Source organism: Rhynchophorus ferrugineus, unplaced genomic scaffold (genome assembly GCF_030347505.1).
Source record: "Rhynchophorus ferrugineus isolate W39M unplaced genomic scaffold, kcgeb_rfMv2 rfM4, whole genome shotgun sequence".
NCBI lineage: Eukaryota > Metazoa > Arthropoda > Insecta > Coleoptera > Curculionidae > Rhynchophorus > Rhynchophorus ferrugineus.
In genome coordinates, this window is record NW_027472583.1 from 11,994,375 (window position 1) to 12,007,018 (window position 12,644).

The 12,644-nt window shown below is 32.9% G+C and overlaps 1 protein-coding gene across 2 annotated transcripts; it reads right to left on the bottom strand.

Annotated features, from left to right (window-relative positions):
- Positions 1-2,173: 2,173 nt before the first annotated feature.
- LOC143195413 (aldo-keto reductase family 1 member B1) lies at positions 2,174-9,803 on the bottom strand. 2 transcript variants are annotated; one of them, XM_076402494.1, is made up of 6 exons: positions 9,645-9,803; positions 4,760-4,959; positions 4,554-4,707; positions 4,232-4,479; positions 2,335-2,595; positions 2,174-2,274 (listed from the first exon to the last, which is right to left on the bottom strand). In XM_076402494.1, the coding sequence occupies exons 1-6, from the start codon at positions 9,717-9,719 to the stop codon at positions 2,232-2,234; spliced, it is 981 nt and encodes a 326-aa protein (XP_076258609.1). In that variant the 5' UTR covers positions 9,720-9,803; the 3' UTR covers positions 2,174-2,231. The 2 variants fall into 2 exon arrangements, with proteins under 2 accessions (XP_076258609.1, XP_076258610.1); XM_076402495.1 differs by lacking the exon at positions 9,645-9,803 and adding an exon at positions 5,566-5,724.
- Between the last annotated feature and the right edge of the window lie 2,841 nt (positions 9,804-12,644).

A 12,644-nucleotide genomic window follows, 5' to 3' on the forward strand; every position in this document is an offset into this window, starting at 1 on the left:
TCTGCGCGAAGAGACCGTCGTCGATTGGGTCCTTTTTTGGTCGACGCGGTGGATCGGATTCCTGCGGAATTTGTTTCAATGCAGGGAGAGATGAGAGCCGGTCGGGCATACCGAGGCCCATACAACGCCAATCAGAAAGTGATCGTTTGGCCGGCGCTTTTTCTTTTCTCTCTTTAGGTTTGTTTACCTCATGCCTCCTGCCATTAGGGAGCGACCAAGTTGTTCAGTAAATAATTCTCCACATATCTTGTATACTTTGGGTTAATGAAAAAGGAATTTCGCTTTTTTAGGATTCTCTAGGTAAATGTAGTCATAGGAATTTAAAATACCAATCAATAATATACTAAATGTATCGATATTAACTTCCCGACTTCGCGAGACATAAATATGGAATCTTATTACAAGGGTCACTATTTATATTTCGGGAATTGGCAACACTGTTGTCATGTGAGTGCATCATGTCATGCAAGTTTGACATTTTTGACGATATACATACTCAGAACATTTTGTCGAACGGACGCTATTTGCTTATTTTATATTTAGTTGAAAGTTTCGTCTCCGCAAAAAATGGAACTCGTGAAAATTTTCGTGTGGATTATCACAACAAAAGTGCATCAATCCATTTAATTTGATTTTTGGCGATGAAGCTCCGTCAAAAACCACTGTGTATCGCTGGTTTAGTGAATTCAATCATGGTCGTAGTCGCTGTCCGACGAGTTTCGTGAAGGTCGTCCAAAATCGGCTGTTGTGCCAGAAAACATCGATGCTGTGCGCGAAATAATTAAGCAAGACCGTCATATCACCCATTGTGAGACTGAGGCATCCCTAAGCATTAGTTCTGCAAGTATATATGCGATTTTACATGAACACTTAGTTGTGCGAAAGTTATGTTCACGTTGGATAACACACAATTTGACAATCGCTCAAAAAAAGGCTCGTGTCGATTGGAGCAAAGAAATGTTTCAGAAATACAATCGTGGTGCTTCAAAAGACGTTTATTAAATCGTGACGGGTGACGAATCATGGATAATATTCGCATGAGCCCGAAAGTAAGCAGCAGTTGACTGTATGGGTGTTCCAAGATAAACCAAATCCAAAAAGGTTACTGACGTAAGAGAAGGACTTCAAAGACAATGTTGGCATGTTTCTTCGGGAAAACTGGTCATATTTCAAGAGTGTCCCTAGAGGATCGTAGAGCAGGTATTCTGATTGGTACACAACCATCTGTTTGCCAATAGTCTTCAGTGAAATAAGGAAGAGACGCCGGATTATTCTGCATCATGACAATGCGAGTTCTCACACATCGGCTCAAACAAGAGACTATTTGAGCATTCAAAACATCGAATTGATCGGTCATCTGCCGTACAGCCCTGATTTGACTTCTTTTTGTTCACATCCGTGAACACTAAACTGCGTGGTCAACGATTTTCATCGCCCGAAGAAGGTATTGTAGTTTTCAAAAATCATATTTTGTAGATACCTCATTCGGAATGGAATAAATGCTTTTAAAATTTGTTTAAGCGTTTGCAAAAGTGTATTGATCATCGTGGCGAGTACTTTGAAAAACAATAAAAATATATTCGCAGCTTAACTATTTATATATTTTTTCCTATTCCCAAAATATAAATAGTGACCCTCATATACAGTCTATCTAAAATAGTTTTATACATACGTCATCAAAATGTTTCTAAAATCATCAAAGATCTGAATTTTTTGCATGTAATAAGTATTAAATTTATTAATTTCCTTTTCTCTTTATTACAAACACAATAGGCAACCAAATATACATCAACGAGAAACCAGCGATTAGCAGTACCAACTTATGCCGAGTGGATAAAATAATGAAATGTAAAATGTTTAATAGATATCTAATAAAAATTAATTTATTTGAAGATAAAACCTTAGCTCACGCTCTATAGATATGATCATCATGAATATCTTTAAATTCCATAAATAGAGAACGATTAAACTATAATCTGCTAGATAGAGTAAGACGTCGCTTCTAAAAATCAAACTCAGTAACTCCTTAAAACGTATATGCCTTTGATTTACAACTTTATATATGCTTATATGTAATTCGATGATAGAATCTGCAAACTGAATCACCAGCTTGAAACTTATTCTCATAGGGATTCATAACACACAGGAATTATATTAAAAACAAACAGCATGCTAAGACAATATTATAGTATATTTTATTTAATCGATATAAACAATTTTATTCTTCGTTATCAGTCTCTTGGTGGAAATGGCCATTCGGGATGGGAAACAAACCTAAAATTCCAATAAATCATAAACCAATTATTCTAAGGATCATCTTATTTGTATACTAACGCTTTAGCAAAGGAAAAGTCGCACACTCTTGCTGGTTCACCCTGATCCAAACCTCTAAGAGCAGTTAAGTCATCCCCATCCAAAGTAAAATCGAATAGGTCTATGTTTTCCTTTAGTCTGGTAGCAGTGACACTTTTTGGAATAACTACTATGTTCCTCTGAAGCAGAAACTTAAGCATAATTTGGGCGTTGCTCTTGTTATGTTTCTTGGCGATGCTGCTTATAATGCCATTGGTAAGCATATTCGGTAATTCTTTGGGACTAAAAAATAATAGTTACATTAACATATAAATTACGTGTTCTATGTAATATAGTCTATTCAAAACAGTAGTGACGCACTTCATCAACATGTGCATGTCAAAAGTGGTAAATTCGTTTTACAGTGAGACTATATTATCCTATTCATTTTATTCTGTTAAAAAGGGATAGAATGTTGTTTGACATTTTCGAACATGTAACCGAATGAGCCTGCAAAAGTTGTCCGTTTGTGAAACGTTTACAAAATTCTTGAAAATACTATAATTACAGGTTATAAACAAGCAAACGTTGTTTCAATACATTTCAAATCACCATGATTTTTATTGAAAATATTTTCTGCACGTTACAGCTGCAATAAATATTATCCCAAAAAATAAATAGCAATGTAACCTTAAATTCACCAAAAAGAAACCGTCATTATGCGAAACCGATGACGAATCAAGATCAGCTTGATGCCCAAATACCAAATATACGAATTGTATAAAAACAGTAAAAAGTTTTTTGCATCGAAACATAATTTAATGCAATTATTTCTGAGAGTAGTTATTGAATTGTTAGTGTGGAAAGTAACCACAAAATGTCAAAAGACATGCAGCTATTTGAGGGATGTCAAACATCCCTTCATACACTATTGGTTAATATAGGATTTAAGTAGTGTAAAGATAACCCACAAAGGTTTTAATGGAACTTCCAGACATTTATTTTTACAAGAATACAAAGAGAATGCGGTGACTAAAAGTAGTTTTATCAAGAAAAATATGTAGAGGTAGTAACAGAACAAACTAAGGTGAAGTACCATAATATCAAAATGACTTTACAAGAAAACATTGTATCGAATGAAACAAGAACTAACAGTAAAAGGCAAATATGCTCTCTAACGAAAATAATATACATTACTCAGATATATATACTAATGTTAATTAGGCAGATTAGGCCTTCGGGAGATACTTCTACATAAAAAGCACCTAGAACTCTATCCATACCAATGTAGAAGAACGAGTAGAAATAGAAACAATATTCATTGAAAATAATCTTTGCATTATTGCCACTCAGCGGAAATTGCGTCAATAGTAGCGGTACTTTTGCCCCACCTTATATTAGCACATGCACAAAGAATATTGCCAGATTTATTCAAAACTAGAAACAAAACTAATAAATAAAGAAAATGCTTGAGTTATCGAAAATTCGACATTTGTCTCTCACCAACAGGTATCACCGATCAAAATACATGCAAGCTCCTAATAAATAATAATGATTACATTTCACACAGTTATTCAGAATGACACCTTCAACATTTTCCCGAAATAAACTTGTTTTTTCACTTATTTCAATCATACAACATCAAAAATATACTATAACTGATGCAACTTATATTTATACTTGAAAATGTAGGTATCAGACCTTTCTGTAAATAGTTTTATTTTTAAAAAACGTTCTATCAAATATTGTTTTAAAATGTTTGTATAGTGTTTAGCGTTTTACAGTCCCGCAACATTGGAACATTGTGTAAGGAGATCGGAGCATCTGTATATGACATAATATTAGATATATTATGATAATATATGGTCTTTGATCCAACAAGTTTTAATAACCAAACACGAAATCAATCACCCTGTAAAAAACCAAGAAATATTCTTACGGTAGTCCCATCTTAGCGTAGAACTTGTTGATGCTGGGATTAGCTAATGGCGAATATGCCACAACGACTAGTCCGTTATCCTGAGCGAATTTAACCAGCTCGTTTTGAGGAAAGAACGTGTGGATTTCGACTTGAAGACATGCCGGTTTAATTCGCGAGTTCTTGATGACTCTATCGATCTGCGCGATGCTGAAGTTGGATAGACCGATGGTTTTTGTCCTTCCTGCGTCCACTTGTTCCTCCATTTTCTACATGGGCATTCAAAAAAAAAACATAAAATTAAATACCGACCCTTCATAAACTTTATACGTTAAACGTATACCTTCCAGACAGCGATATGATCAGTAGGTTCGGTCTCTATGGGATCTTTAGAATCAGGCTTCCTTGGCTTTGTGCAGATAGGGAAATGAATGAGGTATAAGTCAACATAATCTAATTGAAGGCTTTCCAGAGATTTTTTTATGTACTGTTCTACGCTGAAATTTAATTAACTAAGCATCACGGTACCTAACTTATGTAGAAACTAACCGGTCCGGATTAATTGCCTCCATAGGTAATTTAGTGGTGATAAAGAGATCATCTCTTTTGATTTTACCGGACGTCAACCATTCCTTGAGGACTCTTCCTATAACATGCTCATTGCGGTAAACATAAGCAGTGTCTATGTGCCTGTAGCCTAGTTCCAAAGCAGCGTTGAGGGCATCTTCAAGGGCTTGCTCATTGTCAGACTATAAATTAAAATTTAATCAGGCTATAAATTAAATAAACTATTATTATTTGTTGATTTTTTTGTGGCGTGTTATGAATCGCAATGAAAAGGGAATCTACTACGACAATCTTAATGCAAAAAAAGAATAATAATAAAATTATTGCTGCAGATCTCTAACGATGTCAATTGAACAAATTTAACAACTTAGGGTTGCAAAAAAGATTTTCTGGTAATTTAACGCAGTTGTTCTTATTAATTTAATTCTTGTGAAACAATATATTTTTGTAAAGTCAGAAAAATCATTAAAGGTACTTTTTAGTTTTTACTGTTTTACCCTACTTGAAATTAAATTATTAATTATTATTATTAAAAACCATTTAACTTAACCATTTTAATTTTTACAAATAAAATATACATATTTTTAAAATCTCAATCTTTAATAATTTTTTTATCCAGGAAGGTGTAACCGCCAAAGAAGACGCTGATGTTGTCGGCTTGCAACACTGATAACAAAATACTCGAAAAAGATGTTGGCTGTTTGGTTGTAAAGCTAATAAACGACAGATACTTCACACAAAAAAAATCCATCACAGTTCTCATAATATGAAAGATATAGAAATATTACCTGCCAAGTTCCTAAACCAACAACAGGAAAATCATAACCTCCTAATAACTTAACGGACGGTATAGCCATATCGATATTATGTAAAATATAAAACACAACTGAATGAAATCATCACTTGTTTGATTACTTTTATTACTCGACCTTTATCGGCAACAAACGAGCATCCGCCACCTGAAACCGAACTACTGACATGCGCCGTCAGTCAGTTTGAAGGTCAACTAATGAGTCCTACAAAAGTTTCAATTGTTTGTTTTTTTTTTACTTGTACCGTTTATGAGCAAAGCATTAAGCAAACAGTCATTAATACTAAATAAGAGATAAATTAATATCCGACGTGTGAAAAATAACACTATCTCTTTTGTTTAAGAAGTGTATCTTTTTAAACGTAAGGTTTTTATAAATATTTTATTAAAATGATATGACAGTCAACAAGTTAAATAAAATATTAATCAAAGCTATTAAAATTTCTTAAAAGTATTATTAGCACTCAAAGAGATAACGTATCTTTTATATTTAGTCTACCTACATAAAAATTCCATACAGCTATTAAAATTTATTAAATTTCTTTTTCTATGAGGAAAATTTCCAATCATATAATTTGTTTGTCCATATACGTATTTTATATTTTGTTTATATATTAAAATAATAGATATTTTATTAGTGTACAGTAATCTGTAATTTCAAAATATCAACGATATAAAGTATCTTATTTTTTTAATTATAATTAGTATTAATATGGTATATTGTAATTAATTTGTATTTGATTATTTTTCACAACAATCTATTTCTAAACTATTAATAGAACTTGGGTCAAGTATAAATTTAAAATGAAATGTTTTAAAATATTGCTTGTTAAGAGTTTCATGTTAATCATAGATACTGAAGTAAAACATATATAATTATTATGATGATACTCTTGATAATAACTGTGTATAATAGCGTAAAATTGTTTGTTGATGCTAGGAAAACCTTGATAGCCTAACACTTGTTATTAAAAGTATAACAATTACAATTAGTTTATTATGTATCTTTAATTTCATTGAGTATTAACAATTAAAAACCTAATATTGTGCAATATTATAAACATATTATTCATACCTTGTTAAAATGATATTATAATATAATATATATAAATATATATATAGATATATATATATATATATATATATATATATACATTTATATATATATATATATATATATATATATATATATATATACATTTATATATATATATATATATATATATATATATATATATATATACATTTATATATATATATATATATATATATATATATATATATATATATATATATATATATATATATATATATACATTTATATATATATATATATATATATATATATATATATATATATATATATATATATATGTATATGTTTATAGGAATAGAGTTTTTGTAGTGAGGTGAACATCCTTTAACAATATTCACAAAATTCGGTGCAAAATTCATTCAAATTCAACATCCTTAATCTTTGGACCAACTAAATGCAGAAATTGATTAACAAAACAAAACATTGTTTTCGGCAATATATATCAAAAAATCGTCGCCAAAATGAATTACTATCTGTTTTGAAATCTAGTTTATTATCCAGATTTGCCTGCTTCTAACTTTCTGAGTTTTGGCTTTTATTCGCATATGAAGAACACATTTTGTGGGAAAGAATTTCATTATTTCATAAAACGAAAAGGTAATCCATTGTATTTCACTGAAATTGAGGAAAATTGATATAATATATATTATTTTTTACATCTTTATAGCAATACGGCTACACAATGTCGAAAGAACTATGTTGGTTTGGCAGCTATTTAGTCATCGATTCATGCTGCATCAATCTAAACAACTGGTATTTCGGAATAATCATGAAAACATATGACTTTTTGTCCTTTGGACTGTCACAATACGCCTTAGTAACCATTCTTTTGCCCGACAAGCAATGATACATTTCGAAATTCGTGTGATAGCAATTTTACCTCTTTTTGAATATTTCCAATTATATTGAAACTATTTTAAAATGTGGAAACAGTTTATTCATATACTGAACTGTCTCTAAGTTCTTTGAAACAATAGACTTCCGTGTAATTAATTGCCTTTTATGACAACCATCAAATATTTTCAAAACTTACAAAACCTTAGTATATGTTGTAAAAAGTATCAACATATATTTTGCACTCACGATATTATTACTACACATAAATGGTTGTGTAATATAATGCAATAATTTTTAAGTACACAGAAAATAAGAACAACATTGTTGGCTTTTATCAGCAATCAATAAAAGAAGCAAGTCATGAAATATTTACATTTATATTAGTTTGTAACGTATATTTATATTCTATAAAGTTCTGTTCATACTTGGTTATGAACTTTAATTAACTGCAAATTTCATTAATGAATTAAAAATAACGAAATTCTAATAATTATTTTACAATTAAACAACTATTTTGCAAAATATTTCTGTTTCTTTAAAATTATAATAGACTTTATAAGAACCATGTAGCGACCTTGAGGTATGTCGAATTTTACTTAGTGGAATAACGGTCTACAAAATACCCAGAAATATAATCCCAGATGGTGAACACGGGCGGGGTGCCAGTAGCGCCCACTAGAACCCGATAACGAATAGTTGGCAACCCCGAGACGATTATCTGGGATGTTATTGAAGGGTATTTCCAATCATTCAGTACCCGACCATCGTTTGGTTTAGAAATGCCACCTTCGACTGCCCAAGCCTCATCTCCAGGTAACACCACTGTTTCATTTCGTTTTTCCTCCATTCACCGAGCCATTCATATAAATTACGCCAAAACCTCACAAATATTGCATTAAATATGGATAATTTATGATCTTACGATTAAACTAAATATTCTCTATGTATGTTAGCAATGTTGCATAACCTAACAACTTATTTTTAGTGTTATACTAGCGACCCGCCCCGGCTTCGCACGGGTGCAATGCTGATACTAAATTAAATACACTACAGAAAAAATATGAACGTTGTATATAAAAACATAGCGGCCCGCTCCGACTTTGCACGGGCATAAAATATATATGCCTATGTCACTCAATGAAAACATGATTAAAATCGATCCAGTATTTTTGGTTCATTCATTACTGCCCTTGGCCTGTACGCATTAAATTTGGAGTAAAACAATTCCTCTTCCCCTATACTTACTATGAAGATTTCCTGCTATCTTTGGAATATCTAAATTCATACAATTTTTATTACATTACACATTTTTAAACGCAAATTTTAAATTTGTAATATCTCTGAAAATGTTTGTTTAATTTACATGCTGTAAGGAACCATATTGATCTATATTAATTGCACACTGTATTTAAAGTACTTAATTCGATAAGGATTAATGCCGTATTGCTTAAAATAGCTTCGTAAATAAGCCATTTTCTCACGTAAAAAGTAAACAATAAAAATAGTTAATGTGGGTTATCCCTAAAAGACAAACATATACCATCGCGGACTTTTTTGTAGACCTTTTTATGGTGTACAATACTGTAGTACATTAATTTGATCTAACTCGTAGGGTTAGGCAGCGTTTTTGCTAATTGCTAAATAAGCCTAAAAAATAGGTTAATTTACGACATCACGTTAGAAACCTCTAAAATTAGAAATGTTGCCTTAGTATATTATGCATGTATTATACATAAAACCTTCCTTCCTTCCTTCCTCCTCTTCCTTCCTCTTGAATCACTCTATCTATTGAAAAAAACCGCATCAAAATCCGTTGCGTAGTTTTAAAGATTTAAGCGCACATAGGGACAGAAAAGGCGACTTTGTTTTATACTATGTAGTGATGACTTTACCGATACGAATTTAATAAATCTCAATTAAAGTAAAGTATCTAGTTTTAAGCCACTGTAGAGGCAAATTTTATGTTAACTGGCAACAACTAGTAATAATATATTAATAAATAATTTTCAACAAAAATCAGAAACCACTATACTATATCTAGTAATATTATAGAAACAATTATCAGTTTAACAAGAAACAATATATTGTTGAAGGAAAGTTTTTAATTACCATCGACTACTTACCTCTCCAGCACTACCAAGTCCAATAATGGGCAATGGTTTCACTCCAGATGGTAAATTGACTGTTGGTATACCCATTTTAAAATAATATAATTAATATATGGCGAAAGAAAATTGAAAAATACAAACACAAACTTATTGAACCAATTGTTTTATAAATATTTACACCGATGTTATCTAAGCCTACGTAAATACATGCGCTATAAAAGTTTAATAAAATGATTACCAATTAATAGATACTGGCGATATCTAATCAGTGAATCAATATGTATTAAATTATACAGTAGGATGACTTGTAATTTGAACTCGACGAAATCGTATCACGGTCGCGAGCAAATAGCACAAGGTACTTATACCCCAAAAATAAAAACACTTTCGTAATATTATTCAATACATCCAAATACGAGGTGTGGAATTCATTCGTAGCGTTATATTGGCAAAAAAATAGTTTATTTATTTTTTGAATGTATTATTAGAGTATATTATATAGTATTATAGAGTATTAGAGTATTACTATTAGGGAAGAAAATCATAGTTAGCTATTATATCGCTCTGAAAGAGGCTGACCAAGCATCCTCAGAGCATAATCAGGAACACAGAGTCGAAACAAAAAAGTACCTTAAATCATCTCCGCAAATATCCCTACCGTTGAAACTGCTCTAAGAGAAATAAGAGATATCAGGGAAGCACCAGGTTATGATATTGTTAATGCGATCCTCTTGGAACCTCTACCACGCAAGGAAATTATGCCAAATTGTTTTCCGAGAAGAGCATGACACAATTGAACAAGTATATTGCACTATGGACCAACGGATTCCTAGGAGATTTAATTGGACTTAAGACAAGCGTTGACATAAAAACTCAAAGGGTCCTCATACTACCACATGCTCTTATTATACCTTATCCTTACAATTTTATAATTAAATCTAACGATGTATATTCTGCTCTGCACAAAATATTTTAAGTTGTTACTTAGGCCAGCATTATACTTCATTCCATTATACGTCCGGTTTTATAATTAATTTACACTGCAAGTCTTGAAAACTAATGAACTACTGAGGATGCAATAACTGCTACTATACTGGTAACAGTACTATCCTGTTAGTACATTGTAATCCTAAAACTACTTGACATCTACATAGAGGCAATAACAACAATAACTGACAAAAGATTCACATAGACAGATGGAAGCTACGACTCTCGATGGAAGCTCTTTCATAAAAATAAATAAAATCACACACGTAAGAAATTTTACAACGCAGTGGCTTATTGATTTTCGACAGTGGCTTACATTTCTAGGGCAGATTGTGATAACTCAGAAGATAGACAACTAATTAGTTATTACTATCTCTCAAGTCAGGAGCCATGCCTCTAAGATAAGTGTCATTGATCGGAACAGTTGGTAGTCAGTATGTAAATAATTCAGAGGGTGCGATAATATTTTCCACTTGCCTACTTACAAATATTTTTTTTGCTAAATTTGAACATCGAGAGCTGTCGAAATCATTCGAATATGTGGGGAAGGGCAATGTTGGCAATGTAATACATTGTGGGGATTCGTCGACCTGTATTTTCCAGATTCCAACAATTATTTTGAGAAATATTCAGGAAATGTATTATTTTGTATTTGCGCGTGCGTGCAATCCTGTTGCTTCCCTGGGCTACACTGTTGATGAAAATTGTTTTCTGTAAAAGATTTTTTCCACATAGGAATCAAATTCTAGCGAAAGATTTCTATGCGGTATAAGTTGGTATGTTGGTTTTATGGAAAAAGATTGTTTTCTTCCCTAAGTCATCTTTTTTTATGTATATGTAAACTAAAAGTTCACCTTCATAATCCAAGTTGCATTTGATCAATTCGACAGTTACACGTATAAAATGCCTGATAAAACAATAAATCATTTCTGTAACCCTTGAGGCATGTCGAATTTTACATCTTATAATATCGACCTAGAAAATACTCAGAAAATATTATTCCAGATCTGGCAACCCCGAAACGTTGATCTCGGATATTATTAAAGAGTACTTTGCATCACTGATCATTGTCCAGTGCCACTATCGACTGCCCAAGCGTCCCTCAGGTGTAACTGCATCGCTTTCATTTTTCATCTCTTTGTGTCCTCTATAGTTTTTATAACGTTGTAGGAATGTTCGTCGGGTCGGTCGGTCGATCGAAATGTGTGGCTGGCGCTGCGATTATTTGTCAGAACACTCACTACTATTTTTGGAAGGAATTTGCACGGGAACTAAAAACACTGGTTGAATCAAAGTTGTTTATTCTAACTTACGATTGATACATGTGGTCGATGGGAGAATTGACAGGATATTAGGTTAAGGTGAAGGAAGTACGGTAGCGCTGTGGAAGTGGTACTGTTACAGGGGGACGGTGATAAGAAAAAAAAGCGAGACGTCGTCGTGATGGCCTTTTATACTCTAGAACTGCATGGTACCAATCCACCGGCGTTGCCAACCTTTGTAGTTGTTGATGGTGAATTGGTGGTGGCCTAAAGGGTCGTGGCGGTCGCCACATAACTCCCCTCCTAGTGGAACAGCCGTGGAACGTACCTATATGTGGTGCAAGTTCCGGAATGCACCCGCAATCACGCAAACAAACGCCCGGGGACTGCTGATGAGATGGGGATCCCAACCTGAACGAGGAGTTTTACGGGATCAGCTGCCATCGGAGCTGTAGCAGGACGTCGTTCGTCTTGAGGCGTTTAGCTTTGTTTGAGGGTACCTGTAAATGTGTTACATGTCCCGTTTCGTGATGCGAGGGTGCTCATGTGTTGCTGGTATACATGATGGGCTTCTGTGGTTTTCGTCCATCAGGCTAGTCTCGTGGGATGTCGTCGACCATGTGATGTTGATGGGTTTCGTTCCTCGTGCTATCCTTCCATGCACGTATCAAGCACCTATCAAGTGGCTTATGTTGAGTTGATTTACCTGTTAGGCACTTTGATCACGTCGGGGTCGCCAATTTAGGGTAAAATGATGTGGCTCGGT